Genomic DNA, 20,762 nt, shown 5'->3' with positions numbered 1-20,762 from the left:
GGTCAAAAATTGTAATGCCATTTGACACCGGAAATATTTTAGATTGTTACATTTGTGTGTCAGATGTTCTCTGCTGAATGTGACGCTAATGATCCAACCTCTAGAAAATACAGATACGGATTGCCGCTCATGATGAGAAGTTGAAGTGTGATGCATGATGAAATGATAAATGCAGTTATATTTTAAAAGTTCTATCAACTTGACACAATGTCTTAAAACCCAGATGCTCCTGCTTTAAGAAAAAACAGTGCAGACGGACACAAAAATGCATTTTGTGTAAACGGCCACTTGTTTCTCTATAAAGTAGTCAGAAAAGTGCACTTCAACTTCGTAATTAACTTAACTCTAGATTTGCCAAGTCTTTAGTTTTATTTGCAGTGTAGCAAACATTTTGAGGCCATTCACCCTTGAAATGTTTATTCAGACAAATCGGTTTCGAATCCAATAGTCTACTTAATGTTAATCACAGAGATTTGTCAAGTATTGATTGTCTGTCTCAGTTATGCTAATAGTACACAGAAATAGGCAGGAAATGTGGTATAGGTGCCATCCAGTTCTTGTTTGACATGTTCAACAATTCCTAACCTAAATTCATCCTCTGAATACAAGTGAGGAAAACAGCCTGGAACATGGTTTTGGTAGGTACTGTTTTTCTTTTTCTTTTTTCAAAAAAGACATGGGGTATGTACAGAATGGAATACAGCACAGTATACAATGTATACAGCCTACTATTTAAAAAAAATGTCTGTGATATGCATTATGCAATGATAAAACATTTCAAAACAGCAGTATACTACATGCCACATAACTTCACGTTAATTCAGCAAGAAAAAAACCATTTGTGTTTGTCGTTTTTAAAAAACAATTTTTAAAATGTTTCAACTCCGTTAATTTGACTACCAAGAGTTAATAATGTGATGGTTAAAAATTGTGGCAGATTACTTCATTTGTTACACTGGAAAAGGTTGAGTACATAGTGTTGTGGGATACAGTATTTCACGGTGTGCTCTGTTGTAAACTGCAAATGTAGTAGGTCTTCCGGTTATTATAGGTATTTCAGGTATGAGTATAATAGAGACAAAAACTGACTCATACTGAAGGCTTAAAGGACCAGATGATGAAATAAGTAAATAAGATCTTAACATAATGGAAATAAAGGCTTGTTGCTTGGCCACTTTGGATATGTGTATATGTGCACATACTTAAATATAAATTAAAAAAGCAAAAAAATATATATATATATAATAACATTAAAAAACAGCAGTTTGAAGTTCGCTACCCGTTACTGTGCTTCTGTCCCTCATTGTTACAGTTGTTTTTGTTCAAGCATTTGTATTGACCACCTCATCAGAATCTGGGTCCTTAGCATCATCCCCAGCACTAGAGGAGTGGCTGCTGAGGTCAGCAACACCTGACTCGAAATCACTGCAAGCTGAAAGGGCATCAGGGTCACCGCTCTTGGGCGGGGCTGCTGGCTCTAGTGGCAGTGTGAATGAAGGAGGGTGTCTCTCGGTGGTGGTGGTGGTGGTGGTGGTGGTGAAGTAGTCTAGAGGGCTGCCAAGTTCGCACTCATTTGGAACTGGACGACGGACTCGTTCAGACAGACTATTGGTCGTCTTCCTCTCCCCTGGAGCTTTCTTCTCCTTCAGCTGGGCAAGTCTCTGTTTAGGTATGAAGCAAACACGGGTATGGTCAGTGTTTCAAGGGAAGAAGCAAGATGGTAGGGTAGGTCAGTTCAACAAAAGTGCAGCAAAAAGAGGGGAGTTCAGTCTAGCCTTGCCAGTTTGCTTTCGAGTTTCTAACTATATAATCGATGTAAGCAACTGATTTTATACTGATATACTGGAGCAACTAGAGTTCGATGCTGTTAGGTCGGTACTGGAAGGCCAGTTATGTGATCTCCATATGGAAGATATATTATAGAAAACATGAAACAGCATTCACAAACAATTTTACTTCTATAATGTGATGAATTTCATGAGGAAAAAAAAGGGGGGGTGCAAGGACTTGATATTAAACATCAGGAATTGATTGGATAAGAAAAAGTGGTCTATGCTCGAATTAATTCAAGTTTGTAGTCGATTATCAACTACCCCCCTGAAACACAGCTGGCACCCACTTTTACATTTTTGACCGGGATGAGTAAGCTGTAGTCAAGTTCTCCGCTGAGAGTATCTTGAAATATCCCAATGGTAACTCTTTTAGAAATCTAGCATTATTTACCATTTCCTTTTTTTATATAAAAACATTAACCACTATTAAACAGTGCTAATAGTTTAAAAGTGCTTTATGATTCATACTGTATATTCATACTGATATTTGTATGTATGTGTATGCCTTGTCCAGCGTCCATCTCCCGTGGTACCTCCTGGTGGGTGCTAAGCTCCTCCTCCAGCTGTTGTGACTCCTCCCTCACTGCATTCAGGCAATCTGCTGGAGATTGGTTTGATCCCATGCTTTTCTCTGCACGGCCATACATCCCCTTCCAAAACCTAGAAGATCAGTTCCATGAGCTAAAATCAGTTCAGTCAAGTTATATTCTCAAGTTCTTGAACAATGAGCTAGCTTGTGACGTGGTTGTGTTACAAATTATATTTGTATTCTTATTATGTAATTGTATTTTTAAATCTAACCAAATCTTTGAGATAGAATTATCTAAATAAATTAGACTTTAGAATTATGTTTTTTTTCTAAAGAAATGGTAAATGATCTACACTTATATAGCTCCTTTTTAAACTTAACGGTATTCAAAGCGCTTTACACTGACTCATTCACACACCAATGGTGGCAGAGCTGCCATGCAAGGTGCAAGCCTGCCATTGGGAGCAACTTGGGATTCAGTGTCTTGCCCAAGGACACTTCAGCATGTGGAGTCATGTGGGCTGGGAATCGAACCACCAACCCTGCGATTAATGGCCGACCCGCTCTACCACCTGAGCCACAGCCGCCCCAATAAAAACTACAAGTGAGGCTAGCCTGTGCAAAACTCTGATGCTAGGGTGTTTATGGTGGGTTCCAAGGCATTGCTATGCAGTTGCTAGAGTTTTATAGGGGGTTGCTATGGTATTTCTAAGTGATTTTTTTTTAATTGCTCTGTTATATGGTCATCAGTTCATTTGTGTGTGCGCGTTTTAGTCTTTCCCATTAATTTCCTATGATCGGTTAATTTTGACCACGAACAGCTGAGGTGTTGCTATTTGTTTTAATGACCACTTAGACTTATTGAATCAACCATTTTTATTCGAAAAAATTTAAGTTTAATAAGGAAAAGGAGTACACCTTAAAAATGAGCAAATAGTAGCGATTCTTGCTTTAGCACCGCTTCTAATTCATGTAAAAAAAATACAACAAATGAGCCCTGATGAGTCAGTCAAGCCATTAAGCCAAAAATTAGTAATCGTGATCGTCCTACTTTTGCTTACAACTTCACTTCTAGTTTAAGTGCCTTTCTGGAAGGAAGTGAATGCGCAAAGGTGTCATTGCAAACGATTTGAAATACAAGCCCAATTAACTTTTGTTTCACCTAGTCATACTTAAGGAGCTTTGTCATCTCTGAAGCAAGTATGTGACATGAACACTATACAAGAGGAAGTGAAAGAAGGTTTAATAATAATAACGTACAGGAATCAGGGCTGCTTGGCTTACTTGAAGCAGTATGCAGTGGTTAGAGGCTTGAGAACACCCTGTGTCTGGCTGTGGTTTGTTCTGTACAGAGGGTTTGTGTATTCTGCCCGGTTCTCCCACAGGTGAGGCCACAAAGAGTGTGTTCGTTCATGTAACCTGTATGCACATGGGGAAATTGAAAGGGCAAACTAGGTCATAGAAGGTACTGAAACCATGTTTGTTCCACAGTAATACTGGAGAGCTGCAATACATTTTGTTTGGAACTTGATCTCATCTTGAAGGAATAGTTAACCCAGAATTAAAATTTGGTCATTATTTACTCACCCTAATTTAGTTCCAAACCGATATGACTTTATTTTGTATGTGGAACACAAAAGGAGATGTAAGACAGTATGTTAGTGTCAGTCACCATTAACTTTCAGCATTTTAATACAATAAAAGTGAGACCAATATTCAGCCTAACATGTCCTATTGTGTTGAGGGTGAGTAGATGCCTTTAAAACCGCTTTAATTAACAGGTTTGATCTTAACCTTAAGTACTGATCTCTGCAGATGTTTCTGACTGACATAGTAGTATAGAAACACTTATGTTCAGTCTCAATGGTTTTATCATGGATCACAAAATCATTAACTCCCTGTGTCTTTGCAGTATAAACATCTATGTGTCTGTGAAGATTTTATGAGGATACTATAGTTGGTGTTCTTACTTCAAGTCTCTCCTCTCTTTCTGGCAATTCCCGACAAAGTTCCCATACTGGCAGGAGTACATGTGTGTGTGTAGCTGTATGAGGAATCGCTCGTTGAACTCAAATGCACAGGGGAACTGTTGCATTAGCTGCCACACACACTCCAGGAACTGGTCCATGACAGGAGAAACCTCCTTAGGGTCACCATCAAGGTGAGCATACCTGAGTGGAGAAGCACAATGATTTTGTATCTCAGAACAGGAGTTACACCAGAAAGCATACAAAGAAGACAGAGGTATTGTAATTATGCTACCACAGCTCATAGATAGATATTCTGATAGAATAGCAGATTTTTAAGCATATAACCATTGAAGTCAACATTAAACAGAATTTCCAACACATTTTACTTCCATAATGTAATGTATTTCTGTGTGAAAAAGGATATTCAATGGGGAAAACATGTAGGTTTGGACTTGAATGGGATTGTGAAAGTGGGTGATTTTTATCAGAATGGAGTTACAACCAAGTATACTTAACATATCTTTAGTTGCACCACAGCACTGCTTTTGACAAACTAAAGAGCATCAAGTAAAACATTAGTTGTTCCAATTTTGTATATCAATTTATACTCTGCCAGTAATACACTTTAGTATACCGAAGCACCCAAGAATAAAGTGTGCTTAAGTATATTATTTTTTCACTAGGGACACTTTTGAAACAGGGAGTATTTTCACGTTTATGGATTGGCCTCATTCACTTCCATTTTATGTGCCTCACTAGCCCAGAGTTTTCAAAATGTTTTTTGTGATAATCAACATTATGCCACAAATGCTGTCAATTATGCTTAACTTGTATTGAACCTGGAACATTCCTTTAATTATTGGCTAGATTTTAGAAAGGCTATATTACCTAAAGCAGTAGCCTAAAATAATTGTCTAGTGGTAAAATACAATTGCTCTGCCTCTGAACTGCTCCACCATTTCAAAGGCAGAGAGTTATTAAATTAATAACAATATGTTCCTCTTTTTATTTTTTTGGAATAATGTGCACTTGGGAAAAAAATAAAACCAGGAAATGGGTTCCATTTTGATTTCATGTTGACATTTCATGGACAATAATTAGTATCTTTTTGATACACTAAAAATTATTATACATCTATAAGTCTTGAAGACTTCTGAAACTCAGAGACTCTCAGTCTAACACTGCATACACCATGACTGATGGTATAAGTCATGCTATGGATTGAGAAATGATGCCTTTTCTGGCCTCACATGTTATAATTGTACAATGTACATAGGACAGAAGGTTCACAGAAAACTCTTCAATCAATTACTCAATTCAAGGAACTGAATTAAAGCAATTTGTGTGGAATGTCCAACATGTAAGAAACTCCCAAATCTCATGGGAGTGAAATGTAAAGCACAAACCTGTGGGAAAATTTGTGTCCAAATGACACCCAGTCCTTCTCTATAAGAACCTAGAAGCAAAGAAAGATGCTCAAAAACTGGCAAACCCCCCCCCCCCCACCACCAAAAATAGACCATCATCAAAATCATAATCCAGTATATTTTTACCATCATCCCTTTGATAGTTCTGTAGTATGGATCTAGTAGCACGCTAGCCACTGAACACGCCTGAGCTGTTCTGTCCCATCCATCTGAACAGTGCACCAGAACACTCACTCCATCCTCTGCCACTGCCTGTGGACACACATAAATAGATGTGTTATTACAGCAATCATACTCCGTTTCTGTAAAAGGAATGTTCTGGATTCGATACAAGTTAAGCTTAAATCGACAGCATTTGTGGTATAATGTTGATTACCACAAAAAAAAAAAAATTTACTCCCTTGTTTAATAAAAAAAAAAGTCAAAAGCAAATATTGTGGTGTAGAAAACAGATGTAAATGTGACCAGTCCATAAACGCTAATATATACATCTTTTCAAATGCATTGCCACAAGACGTCAACAGTGTTGATAACATTTTGAGTGATAAAATCTCTGTTCTACATGACTTTAGTATGATAAAACACCAGATTGAAGCAACCCCAGTTCATAACACTGCCTCCAGACGGCTTGTACAGTGGGCACGATGCATGATGGGTGCATCTCTTAATGCGCTTCCCTTCTTACCCTGACACACATCACTTTGGAATAGGGTAACTCTGGAATCATCAGACCACATTACCTTTTTCCATTGCTCCACAGTCCAATCTTTACGCTCCCTAGCAAATGTAAGTAATTTTTCAAGATTAGCCTTACTAACAAGTGGCTTTCTTGTGGCCTAACAGCTGTTTAGTCCCAGTCCTGTAAGTTCTTGTTGCATTGTGCATGTGGAAATGCTCTTACTTTCACTATTAAACATAGCTGTGAGTTATACAGTCTATTTTTTATGATGCATTTTAGTGATCTTCAAGATTTGATTGACCACATTTTTTCCACAAATGGATCACCACTATCCTCCCAGCTTTTAATATTGCATTGGACAGTTCTTAACCCAATTCCAGTTATTTCAGAAATCTCCTTAGTTGTTTTCTTTGCTTGATGCAGGCCAATAATTTGTCCCTTCTGAAACACTGTAACATCTTTTCCATGACCACGGGATACATCTCCTGACATGGTTGTTTAAAGGGGTCATGACATGTTTTTTTTTTATTGTATTATTATGTTCCCTTAGGTGCAATTATAGTATTAATATATTTTTTTTTAAGAAAAACTTTTAAAATCTAGTGATTTATGACCTTTTCCCACCCTGTTTCTCATCCTCTGATTCAAACAGTCTGTTTTGGGGGCGTTTTCCATTTAAGACTTCAGTGTTAACGCCCACTGTTATGATTGGCTAACGTCAGTGCCTATGTATCAATTACTGACGCCCCCAGCCAGAACAATATGCAAGTAAACTAAGTAAAAACACTGTGATTATTCATAATGAATGGAATTGCGCTTTAAAAAGTAGTTTAAAGTTTAAAATAGATTACTTACAGTTTGCGTCGTCGTTGTTCCCAGAATAGTCGGCACGGACTTATCTTTGAGCAACAGTTTTCTGGCAAAGCCAGCATCATATTGAGATTTGTTCTCAAAACAGTCATCCTTAAAATGTACAGAACAAACGCTTAAGTTAACACTGCCGTGACTGGGACGTCACTGCATCCATAAACTGCAAATAAACTGCATCCATTTTTCCCTGACGTCTGGATCTTTCGGCAGCTTATTCAGAGGTTTTGTTTGACCACAGCCAGGAACAGCACATCTGTGTGGCATCGTAATCTTCCTGTGCACAAGTAGTCTCTGTCAGAGCTCGCTGTCCATCGACTGAACACTTGTGAGGCGCACGGCGATACGAAATGAGCGTAGTTGTCTTGCGCTTAAAGCGTAGTTATCTTGTGCTGGAGGCGGTCATATGCAAACGCTGTTACGTCACTTCTAACCGACACGTCACTTCTAACCATGAATCCAGAACGAGCTGTATTTTGAGCTTGATTAAATAAATGATTCGTTTAGAATGGGGAGGACGTCTTAAAATATTAAACTTGCAGGACGTTTTAATGATACAAAGACCTCTTATATACCAAAAGATCAAGGCAAATTTGGTTTCTCATGTCATGACCCCTTTAAGAAATGAGAAGCTACATTCTGCACCAGTTAGGGTTAAAATAATTGTTGCCAGCTTAAACATAAATCACTGCAATAATGATAAAATCATAGGCTTTTAGTATCTGCTTATTTAAATCCAAACTGTGATTTATTTATTTATTTATTTATTTATATTTATATATATATATATATATATATATATATATATATATGTGTGTGTGTGTGTGTGTGTGTGCACACACTGATGAGCAAAAACATCGATCAATCACAGGTGAAGTGAATAATGTTGATCATCACCTAACAAAGCCACATGTCAAGGTCTGGGTATATTAGATGGTAAGCGAACAATCAGTTCTCATAGTCAACATGCTGAATGCAGGAGAAATGGGCAGGAGTAAAGACCTGAGCGACTTTGACAATGGCCAAATTGATATGGCCTAACAACTGGGTCAGACCATCTCTGAAATGGCAAGGCTTGTGGGGCGCTCCTGGTCAGCAGTGGGGAGTACCTCCCGACAGTGGTCCAAAGAGTGGCAAACCACAAACCGGCATCAGGGTGTTGGGCACCCAGGGCTCATCGATGCACGAGGGCAATGGAGGCTATCCCATCTGGTCCGAACCGACAGAAGGTCTACTGTGGCACAAGTCACAGAAAATATCAATTAGGATTACAGGAGAAGTGTGTCAACATACAGTGTATCGCACCCTGCTGCATATGTGGCTGAATATCCGCAGACCAGTCAGAGTGGACATGATGACCCCTGTCCTCGTCAAAAGCGCCTACAATGGGCACGGCGTGAACGTCGGAACCGCCTGGTCCAATAAGTGCTGTTTTCTTTTACATCACGTGGAAGGCCGTGTACGTGTGCACGGTTCACCTGGAAGAAGTGGATGCACTCTTGGATGAAGACAAGCTGGTGAAGGGAGTGTGATGCTCTGGGTTCTGCAGGGAAACTCTGGGTCCGGCCATACATGTGGATGTCAATTTGGCACGTACCACCTCGTTGCAGACCAGGTACACCCCTTCATGGCAATAGTATTCCCTGATCGCAATGTGTGCCACACTGTACACATTGTTCGGGAATGGTTTGAGGAACATTTTCAAGAGTTCAAGGTGTTGCCCTGTCCACCAAATTGCTCAGACCTCAATCTGATTGAGCATATGTGGGATGTTCTGGACCAACAAGTCTGATCCAAGGCTGCTCAACCTCGCAACTTACAGGACTTGAAGGATCTGCTGCTAATCTATTGGTACCGGATACCACAGGACACCATCAGGGGTCTTGTATGGTCCATGCCTCGGCAGGTCGGCGCTTTATTGGCGTCAAGCCGAGGACCTACAGCATATTAGGCAGGTGGTCCTAATGTTTTGGCTCATCAGTGTATATACTGTATATAAATAAGGGACTAATCAAAAATATTTTCTGTGATATTCAACATCCATTAACCTTAGCTTTTAATGAACCTGGAACATTCATTTAACGTCCTTTAAAGACTATTTTTTGGACATGGTACAATGGTAGTACCGTTGCACTTAGAATATATCAAGTTAGAACATAAATAAGATGATCATTAATTACCATAGTATAAAGATACAAATACCATGATATAAACATCTGATACCATTGTATAGCATTTTACAGTTGCTGAACACTAATTTGTGTCAAGCTATACAATAATTTTTTTTCTGAAAAAGAAAAACCAAAACAATTTAAATTGTGTATAACTTGAAATGTTATGCTGGGCTATTTCGTTTACATTTAATTTAAAGCTTTCTTAGGGGTCCTGCCTTAGCAATGAAGATTCCAGCATCTAGCACCGCTTTGATGTGTTTGAGCCACCCAGAGTTCTCTAGACCCCACAGGAAATCACTCATGGAGGGAGATGCTTGATCGCCAACTGAAACGGACAGAAATGGACAACATTTTTCATATGGGGTACAAAACAAACATCTGCTGAATAAGATGGTGTAACAGAAGTAAATAATAATACATCTACCATCTATAAGCTTCTGTTGGCTGTTCCTCATGACATGGATGTTTTCTATGCCGATGAACTGCAGTTTTATGTTGGTGTAGTGGTCTTCATTCTCATAGCCCTTCCCTACAGCACGATTTGCCATTGCGTTCAGCTGGAAATAATCACAGTACAGTGTTTCAAAGTCATGACAAATATTATTTATGGAAAAACATTATTTCTGTTCCACAAAGAAAGAAAGTCATATGGGTTTGAAAAAACATGAGGGTCAGTCAGTAAAAGATAACAATGTTTATTTTGCTTTAAATGCCGTTTTCAGTTGAATACCCCCCCCCCCCACACACAATTAGACAACTTTCAAACGATGTCATCTGAATCTCAACAGCCTGTCTAACCTGTCTTTTCACTCTCTGACCTCTCACCTTTGGCCTTGTGTCCACCACATACATGAACTCACTGACAGGGTTCGACTTCATTATGGCCTGCAGCATCTGCTCATCATCTGAGGAACGTGCACTGAAACCAGAGAGTGGCTGACTGCTCCGACAGATAGACGCCTAGAAAAGCAATATTCAGCTCAACCCATTATTTAGTTTGATATAAAATGTGAGAAGCCTGCATAGGCTTAATACACTTAAAGCTTTAAAGAAGACCATTTTGCACTTACACTGGTGTCTCTGTGGAAGTAGGAGAGAACAGGAAGACGTCCTCGACTTCGAAATTTGGCACTGCCCACAAAGACAGCAGGTGAGGCTGACTTTGGCACAAACAGCTCTGACGGGTAAGTGTCACACAGCTGCCATTTGAAATACACATATTAGAACTATTGTTTTACATTAAAGTATAGTTCACCCAAAAAAATGTATTCTACTCACCCTCATTTTGTACAAAACACAGCACAAAACAATATATCTTAATTAATATTCTGGTCCATCTTTTCAGTACAAATGGCAGTTGATAGTGACTCACTTTAAAGCTTAAAAAAGACCCAAAAGTCTTGACGTCCATTGCACACTCAGTGTATGTGTTGTTCACAGTGGCTTGCATGTTCATGCAAGAACTTTTTAGAGCAAGTTCTTGCATGAATATGACATGGACCACATGGACTATTTTATGATACTTTTGGCTCCTTTTTAAGCTTTAAAGAAAGAAAATGTGAGTGGAACATTTGGGGGCTTTTTAATCTTATCAAAATATAATAAATTGTTCTTCCTCTGAAACGACTCCCCTTTTCAGCTGATGTCATAAATCCATCTTTTCAACACTTTCACTCTATTACAGGATCAAGGCATCGGTTTTTGAGTTACGCCTTATTTCACAAAGGAGGAATAATTATTAGAGAGCTCTCAGGTAATACTGACTCTGTATTCATGATTTGCTTCTGTAAGTTGCCAGAGGTTTCTGGGTATTCCCATTCGGCTGAATTCTGCCTTCAGGTCGATGAAGCCCCAGGCCTTTTCCCTCAAGTCTTTTTTCAAGTTGGGGTTAAAAAAAAAGCAAAACAGCTCCCCATAGCATTCTACAAAGAAAGAGAGAGAGATATTTTGGAAGTTAATGAGTGTACAAGTCCCATGGGTGAAACGTACAAATCTCCATAGAATTTTGCTCTGAATTCGCATGATTTTCACACATGCTCCATTTTCATAATGCACTGTGATGCAATAGCGAAGCCCGAACAATGTCTGAGCAAAAAAAGTCACAGTGTTAGCCTTTCAGAGAAAAAAACTCTGCAATTGTATGGAGCATTATTCATGCTTCGCCAATTAAAGTGGCTGTAAGCGATTTTTCTTTATGGAAAGATATGCAAAAAATGTCCAACTCTCTGAAAGATATCAATGAAATAAGTGTCTTGAGAAATCTCACCGGTCTCCGCGGGCCACGGTCTCTGACGCTTTTTGCCGGTCAATCATTTAGCATGTTCTCATAGTGTTGTAGCTGCAGCACATTATTGAAGCTTAATACCATGTTGTTCATTACAGTTGTTAGTTGAGGGTGCTATATTGCTGCTGTTGTTTTGACAACCACTTCGGCTCACTGTCTCATTAAAGATCATTTGGAATCTTTGGAGTGCGGGATTTGGAAAGAGGGGCGTGGCTAATCCAACAGCTAAAATCGCTTCCAGCACCTTTAATACAGTGGGTTTTTTAAAGACTGAGTGCACTTGTGAAAAGCATTCCATTTTACATTCTTATAATTGAATCCAGATTTTTTTACAAATTGTATTATCAGCGGCATAACAATAGGAGTTTAAATGCGGACTGAAAATAGCCTCCACAAATGTGTTCCATATTTTCCCAGCATGATTGGACAATACAGAAATCTAAATAAATTGCAAGATAGGCAATACATATATAAAATATGTTTTCATATATGGGTTTCACAGTTTTTTTTAATCTTAATTCAAAATACAAAAATGTATGTTTTCATATACACTATGTAATATATATTTTCCCAAATAATATTGGAATTTCTTTATGTAGATATTTGCTCAAAAATATGAAATATTAATTTGTGTGTTTATAAGTATATGGCCATATATCAGATTTCTATATATTTCTCCAGAGCATCTTCTGTGCTTCAATGAAAGCAAGGGAAATTGACCTTTGGTACAAAAGAGTTAACATTGTCAGTGTCACAAATTTTCTTATTTGATTAATGACCAGAAATAGTGCAGAAACTAATGTTTTTCTTTGTTTAACATCTTACAAAATCATAAAATGTATTGTTTTGTTTCAAGTTTTAAATTTTATTTTCCATGTGGACTCCAGCAACTGTTCCCTAGACAATAGTTAACCTTATTTCTAGACAATTTTACTTGATAATCCATCCACCAAATACACTTTTTAATCAAAGAAATATATTAATTTTAGAAACTGGCCCTTAAACATGTTTAAAAAAAAAAATATATATATATATATATATATATATATATACACACACACACACATACATACATACATACATACATATAACCCTAAAAGTCAAATCTCTAAGATTTCACGAAGAGGATAGAAAGCAAATGTATATTCCATATAGCCTATTGCACTCAAAGGTTAACAAGCAATGTCACAAAAGTCTATTTAATATTTACAACTTTATCCTTTGCCATAGTAGGATTCATAATTTCACATTACAGAGGATTAAAGTATTTTGATTAAATGTATTTATTAAATACAGTGTTTGGCCAATTTAAAATGATAATTTCCTATCCTGGCCAAAAAATAAAAAACACAGGATTTCATAAGTCCAATCATTAGACTAGAGACAAAAGGGCTTCAAGCAGGGGCATTACTAGGTTTGGAAGAGATAAGGGGCTTAAAATACGTAAAAAATGTGTGATGAATGATAGTGTATACTACACCAATACCTTCAACATTCTGCATTTATTGCATAACTCTCTGTAGGCACCATGTTATATATTTACAACGGTATGATTTGTGTAGAGTAAGTATTTTCAACTGGGTATTTTTACTTCACCTGGGCATGAAAGACGAGTAAGGGATGCCTGCACATCCAAGCAGTCCTTCTCCTGTGGGATCAGCAATCGGTACACTTGGAAGTTCTGACAGCGGATAATAAGAGGACTACCAGACGGGTTTGTTGGGAGTCTCTCAACATTACTCACTAAACTGTGTAGAACCTAGCAGAACAAGAGTGATTCAGTCAAAGCTAATTTCAGGAACCTTTTTTGGACTATTAAGTAGACAAATTTAGACAGAAAGATGGACATCAATAGATAGAACAAGAGAAATCAGTAATAGTTATATTCTGGATAGTTTTCTTTGTTTTGTTTTTTTACACTTAGGATCACAGCTAAGTAAAGACATATTAAAGTGATAGTTCCCACAAAAATGAACAAAGATTTTTAGAAGAATATCTCAGCTGTGTAGGTCCTTCCAATGCAAGTGAATGGCCAGAAATTTGAAGTTCCAAAAATCCATTAAAAGGCAGCATAAAAGAAATCCATATGACTCTAGTGATTTAATATGTCATATGCAGTGCTGTGAAAAAGTATTTGCACCCATTCAATTTCTTCTATTTTTGTGTATATCTCATACTAACTTGTTTCAAAAATTTTAACAAAATTTAACATAAAACTTTTTGAAGAAAAAGTTATCAAATACCAACTAGGCCTGTGTGAAAAAGTATTTGTTCCCTTAGTTACTAAATCCCCAAATCTATGAAACTGCATTCATAATGGGGTTCAGACACAAACAAGGCCTGATTACTGTCAGCCCTGTTCAATCAAATCATCACCTAAATAGAACTTTTTCAGCAGCATGGCTGAAAGTTGGGTAAAAGGTCTCACCCAGCAGCACACTATGCCAAGGTCGAAAGAAATTCCACAAACGATGGGGAAAAAGATGATTGAAATACATCAGTCTGGGAAGGGTTACAAAGCTACTTCAAAGGCTCTGGAACTCCATAAGAACCACAGTGAGAGCCATTATATCCAAATGGAGAAAACTTGGCACAGTAGTGAACATTCCCAGAAGTGGCCCACCTTCCAAAATTTCTTCAAGAGCACAGTGACGACTCATCCAGGAAGTCACAAAAAAGCCAAGGACAACATCCAAGGAATTGCAGGCCTCTCTCACATCAATAAAGGTCACTGTTCATGACTCCACTATCAGAAAGACGCGGTCCAAAAATGGCATCCATGGAAGAGTGGCGAGGCGAAAAGCACTGCTTACCCACAAGAACATTAAGGCTCATCTAACTTTTGCCAAACACACACCTTGATGATCCTAAAAGCTTTTGGGAGAATGTTCTGTGGACTGATGAGTCAAAAGTGGAACTGGAACATCTGGCGTAAATCAAATTCCACAAAAAGAACATCATATGTACGGTCAAGCAAAGTGGTGGTATTGTGATGGTGTGGGGATACTTTACTGCTTCAGGGCCAGGGCGACTTGCAATAATTAAGCGAAACGTGAATTCTGCTCTCTACCGTAAAATCCCAAAGGAGACCATGAGTTAAAGTACAACTGGATTATGCAGCAAGACAATGATCCAAAGCATAGGAGTAAGTACACCTCTGAATGGCTCAATGAAGTAAAATTAAAGTTTTGGAGTGGCCTAGTCACAGTCCTGACTTGAACCCGATTGAGATGCTGCGGCAGGAACTTAAACGGGCAGTTCATGCTCAAAAATCCTCCAATGTGATTTAAGCAGTTCTGCAAAGAAGATCCCACCACAGCATTGTGAAAGACTGATCTCCAGTTATCGGAAGTGTTTGGTTGCAGTTTGGGGACAGTTCGTTTTTCACATGGGTGATATAATTATTGGATAATTTTTTGCGCACACACACACACATACAGTGAGGAAAATAAGTATTTGAACACCCTGCTATTTTGCAAGTTCTCCCACTTGGAAATCATGGAGGGGTCTGAAATTGTCATCGTAGGTGCATGTCCACTGTGAGAGACATAATCTAAAAAAAAAAATCCAGAAATCACAATGTATGATTTTTTTAACTATTTATTTGTATGACACAGCTGCAAATAAGTATTTGAACACCAGTCTATCAGCTAGAATTCTGACCCTCAAAGACCTGTTAGTCTGCCTTTAAAATGTCCACCTCCACTCCATTTATTATCCTAAATTAGATGCACCTGTTTGAGGTCGTTAGCTGCATAAAGACACCTGTCCACCCCATACAATCAGTAAGAATCCAACTACTAACATGGCCAAGACCAAAGAGCTGTCCAAAGACACTAGAGACAAAATTGTACACCTCCACAAGGCTGGAAAGGGCTACGGGGAAATTTCCAAGCAGCTTGGTGAAAAAAGGTCCACTGTTGGAGCAATCATTAGAAAATGGAAGAAGCTAAACATGACTGTCAATCTCCCTCGGACTGGGGCTCCATGCAAGATCTCACCTCGTGGGGTCTCAATGATCCTAAGAAAGGTGAGAAATCAGCCCAGAACTACACAGGAGGAGCTGGTCAATGACCTGAAAAGAGCTGGGACCACCGTTTCCAAGGTTACTGTTGGTAATACACCAAGACGTCATGGTTTGAAATCATGCATGGCACGGAAGGTTCCCCTGCTTAAACCAGCACATGTCAAGGCCCGTCTTAAGTTTGCCAATGACCATTTGGATGATCCAGAGGAGTCCTGGGAGAAAGTCATGTGGTCAGATGAGACCAAAATAGAACTTTTTGGTCATAATCCCACTAACCGTGTTTGGAGGAAGAAGAATGATGAGTACCATCCCAAGAACACCATCCCTACTGTGAAGCATGGGGGTGGTAGCATCATGCTTTGTGGGTGTTTTTCTGCACATGGGACAGGGCGACTGCACTGTATTAAGGAGAGGATGACCGGGGCCATGTATTGCGAGATTTTGGGGAACAACCTCCTTCCCTCAGTTAGAGCATTGAAGATGGGTCGAGGCTGGGTCTTCCAACATGACAATGACCCGAAGCACACAGCCAGGATAACCAAGGAGTGGCTCTGTAAGAAGCATATCAAGGTTCTGGCGTGGCCTAGCCAGTCTCCAGACCTAAACCCAATAGAGAATCTTTGGAGGGAGCTCAAACTCCGTGTTTCTCAGCGACAGCCCAGAAACCTGACTGATCTAGAGAAGATCTGTGTGGAGGAGTGGGCCAAAATCCCTCCTGCAGTGTGTGCAAACCTGGTGAAAAACTACAGGAAACGTTTGACCTCTGTAATTGCAAACAAAGGCTACTGTATCAAATATTAACATTGATTTTCTCAGGTGTTCAAATACTTATTTGCAGCTGTATCATACAAATAAATAGTTAAAAAATCATACATTGTGATTTCTGGATTTTTTTTTTTAGATTATGTCTCTCACAGTGGACATGCACCTACGATGACAATTTCAGACCCCTCCATGATTTCGAAGTGGGAGAACTTGCAAAATAGCAGGGTGTTCAAATACTTATTTTCCTCACTGTATATATGAAAACTGTATTTTGTGTTTACTCCGGTTGCCTTTGTTGTATCTCGTTTAAAGATCTAGAACCATTTAGAATGGAAAAACCCACACAAATAAATCAAGAAGAGAGCAAATAATTTTTCACAGCACTGTATACATTTAATATATTGCAAGTGATGCAATCACTTTAGGTAAGAAACAGATCAATATTTAAATAATTATTTTTACTATAAATCTCCTCTTTCACTTTCAGAATGTAAAAGTTAAAGGAGATTTTTTTTAGTCGAAATTAGTTTTCGTACCCACACCTATTTTATCACTTCTGCAGATATGTATTTAACCACTGGAGTCGTGTGGATTACTTTTATGCTTCCTTTATGTGATTTTTGGAGCTTGAAAGATCTAGTCACTATTCACTTGCATTGTATGGACCTACAGAGTTGAAATGCTCTTCTTAAAATCTTTATTTGTGTTCAGCAGAAGAAAGAAAATCATATACATCTGGGATAGAATGAGGATAAGTAAATGATGAGAACATTTTCATTTTTGGATAATTATCCCTACCCCTAAATTTAGGTTTAGCTAGAAAGACTCACAAACAAGACCAAGAAGGTTTAAGTAAGTTGGGTTATTTTCAAGAGGAAGCTTCATTTTCAACATGGAAGAGTTTGAGACCAGTTTCAATTCCTACCCAGGTCTCTTTGCGTGCCTCTGTGTTCTCCACAAATATAGTGTGAGTAGAGGAGAGGTACAATGTTCCCACCGTAGACTTCCTGGGGGTCAGGCGATCAATCATACGCACATTTTCCACCTGGAGGAACAAGACACATGATACAATTAGATAATTTATCTATGCTACCAAGTAGTGCCTTGTGATGTACATTTTATGTAGTCAATTGAATAGGAATATCAAAAGGATAACTAACGAAATAGAGGTCATATTAGAAGTGTTTCTCATTGTTTTGACTGAACATCAAAAGCACATTTTAAAATATCCTTTACATTATGATGAAATTAGGGCTTCGTGCATGCCCAGATCACCTACCAACATACCTGCCCAAAGATGCATAAACTTGACCACAATAAAATCGTGAAACATGATACTGACACTGTATACATTTAAATAATAACTATTAAAATCTGCTGACTCTCATGTTGCATTAGCTGTGTTGAGGGAGGCTAAACATAATTCAGATCTTATTACAAGGCTTTGGGTGAATGAAGATGGGGGGCTGTTATTGTGGCCTATCATGATGAAGTAATTTAAAGATGAAAAATCATTTTGTAGACAAATATGACATTTTTATAATAAAGCATAAGGTATTCAAAGGAAATAGGTGGGAAGGATTAATGTCGTGTAGGCAGTGAGCGTTTATTAAAAATAAAGGCAAGGACATAAAAAATACAGCGCTACCTTTGGTGTTTTGACGTGCTCCATCCTAAAACCCGTCCAAATGATTAGCGGAAAATGAATCCGAACCGGCCGGGGTGTTATGTCTTTTTCCGGTCAGAAGAACAAAGCCGGACGTCGCTTGTTGGTTACAAACACATCATTTCATATTAGGATGGCCAGCAGGTATCGTGATTCTAGCCATAGTTCTTGTCTATGTGTTGAGAGCCGCTGCTTAGCCTTGTACACGGTGGTCAAAACAGACAGGACCGCACGCTACAAATCCTACTATAATAAAGGCGTGGCTCATGAATATTAATATACTAATGTGACGTTTACTCAATAGTCCGATATGATTGGTTGAAATGCAGCCATTGGTAGGTAGACTCTAGTAAAATTACGAATTAAAGAATGCAATTTAGAAGAAGGCTTTGCTCATTCATTTGAATGAGAGTACATGACTGGACTTCAGGAGGGTTACCAAGCAACGTCACAAAAGTCTTTTTAATTTTCAGGACTTAATCCTTTGCCATAGTAGGATTCGTAATTTCGCGTTATAAGAGGATTGTTTCATAATAACGCATGCGTAAATTTTGCCTCTCATCAGGCTCTCACAACCATCAGGACTTTATCCTCATTTAAATATAGAATAAAGGCCGAGCAGACAAAAAGATCCAAAATAAAATAAGACTCTTTTGCGAACTGTATTTTCGCAGATGTATTTATTAAATAAAGTATTTGGTCAATTAAATTAACATTTAAATTAACATTTTCTGTCATGGCTAAAAACAATAATCACACGATTCATAAGATCTAGATTAGTGACACAAGGGCTTCAAGAGATGACTCGCGCACTGTTTCTGTTTTTTTTCATGTGGTTTTTAATCACTCGTCATGGTATTTGTTGTGTATAAATGTAGAAATAAGTGCTGTAAATTTCACAATTTCACTTTCACAATAATTTTCATCTTACAACATGCTATTTCATAATAATTGCAGAGTGGACAAAATAAATAATGCCTTTAATTTTATTAAATATTTAAATATGAACTTTAAAAATAAATCTTCACACTCCTTTTCGTTTTGTCTGTAGATACGACTATTTTCCTGAAGGTGGCGCTAAATTCCAGGCATAAAAATACTTAGGCTGAAACTTAGGTTACACAGATGTCTAAGGCACACATGTTGTAACAAAAATATTTTTTTTCCTATTATGAATACATAAATGTATTTCAGGAGCACTTTATAATATTACATCACTAACAAACATTATGCTTATCATAACAGCCCATGTGCATTAAATCATAAATACAGTACTTCAGATATAACGATATATTCTTTTTCAGTGAACCTAAACTGATGAATTGTGATAGTATACATTATATAATAGCCTACAATTATGTTTTGTTTATACAATTAAATTAACGGTTTTTATACAGTGTTACTTAGAATTTTGTTTGACCATACAATGAAAGTGTGTTTGTAAGGGAGGTATATTCAATCCTCCCATTCACTCTGATCAGGCTGATTTTCAGAAATGCTGGATGGTTAGAATCAAAGCTGGAATGTTTTGGTTGAGCTTAAACCTTTGCTGTTGTTATTACTCTACAGTTTAGCTCCAGATGTTCATTTACTAGGGTTTAGGCAAAGTGTCTCTACTGTAGTTACTTTCGCTTCCCTTCTATTATACAAAACTGTTCTCAAAACAGCTTGTCTAAAAATTGGGATATCATTTTTTGTAAAGCAAGTAAATAAAAAAGGTTTAAGTCTTAGAGGCGTCCCTCTAATTTGCATCAGCAAAATAAATAAATTAAATTAAATTAAAACTCTTGACAGCAAAGAGGTATGTGTTATAGTCAGCATTTCTACATGTTTACAGATCTTTTCTGGGTCACTGAAGTGGCACAAGGTCCAAACAGAGCACTTGACACACTATCCGTCAGGTGCAGGGGATGTAGAGTCGAGTGCATGTATTTCCCTTATATGTGTTAGTAGTACCTGTTGTGCTAACTATTTCCCAATGCTAGGATGTTGTGGGTGGTTGCCATGGAGTTACAGCAACACTGTTCTTTTATTGTTTTTAGTGCTTTTATATATTTACTTGTTATTTTTGTGTTGTAGTCCATCAAAACCTAAACCTGAATTTTCATTTTTGGATGAACTATCTAACTTTTATAATAAATACTGAGATTTGCAAAATAACCTGAAGGATTTTTATAAAAATGCTAATTAGTTGCTGGCCTCATTTAGCAGAACAGGATAAATAAATTGGACCACTTTCTAACTGACATTTGGAGATATTTTGAGTTTTGGAAATTGACGCGTTATTTTCAGAACCATTTAATGCTGCTCTAAATTATGATAAAACGTGGCTATATTTACCTGAATTCACATATAATGTTTCCCTCTTAATGAACTGGCCTTAACAATAATTTTCTTAATGATATTATATATGATTTTCTAAATATTATTAGTAACTCTATATCCACTGAAGTCTGTGGTTCATCTTAACAGAATACCCACTTCCATGGGCCCCTGAGAGCTCTGGATGTTTTTATATGTTCTTAGTCTAATACAGGAAGCC

At 37.8% G+C, this 20,762-nt stretch overlaps 1 protein-coding gene across 2 annotated transcripts; it reads right to left on the bottom strand.

The window, feature by feature from the left end:
- Positions 1 to 361: 361 nt before the first annotated feature.
- Positions 362 to 18,440, bottom strand: mtmr7b (myotubularin related protein 7b). 2 transcript variants are annotated; one of them, XM_052127569.1, is made up of 14 exons: positions 18,203 to 18,440; positions 17,480 to 17,599; positions 13,359 to 13,521; positions 11,243 to 11,400; positions 10,549 to 10,677; positions 10,304 to 10,438; positions 9,903 to 10,035; positions 9,694 to 9,803; positions 5,885 to 6,010; positions 5,738 to 5,787; positions 4,332 to 4,532; positions 3,646 to 3,780; positions 2,366 to 2,492; positions 362 to 1,661 (listed from the first exon to the last, which is right to left on the bottom strand). In XM_052127569.1, the coding sequence occupies exons 1-14, from the start codon at positions 18,224 to 18,226 to the stop codon at positions 1,323 to 1,325; spliced, it is 1,950 nt and encodes a 649-aa protein (XP_051983529.1). In that variant the 5' UTR covers positions 18,227 to 18,440; the 3' UTR covers positions 362 to 1,322. The 2 variants fall into 2 exon arrangements, with proteins under 2 accessions (XP_051983529.1, XP_051983530.1); XM_052127570.1 differs by having other exon boundaries at positions 1,477 to 1,661; positions 2,314 to 2,492.
- Between the last annotated feature and the right edge of the window lie 2,322 nt (positions 18,441 to 20,762).

The sequence above is a fragment of the Xyrauchen texanus genome, chromosome 5 (assembly GCF_025860055.1).
Source record: "Xyrauchen texanus isolate HMW12.3.18 chromosome 5, RBS_HiC_50CHRs, whole genome shotgun sequence".
NCBI lineage: Eukaryota > Metazoa > Chordata > Actinopteri > Cypriniformes > Catostomidae > Xyrauchen > Xyrauchen texanus.
This window is presented reverse-complemented; position numbering and strand designations above follow the sequence as displayed.

Excerpts from the sequence above, each read along its gene's own strand:
- mtmr7b (XM_052127569.1), bottom strand. The coding sequence starts at position 18,226 with ATGGAGCACGTCAAAACACCAAAG. Across the intron at positions 13,522-17,479 it reads AGGCACGCAAAGAGACCTGG|GTTCTACACAGTTTAGTGAG; the intron begins GTAGGAATTGAA and ends TTGTTCTGCTAG. Across the intron at positions 5,788-5,884 it reads GAACTATCAAAGGGATGATG|GTTCTTATAGAGAAGGACTG; the intron begins GTAAAAATATAC and ends CTTTGCTTCTAG.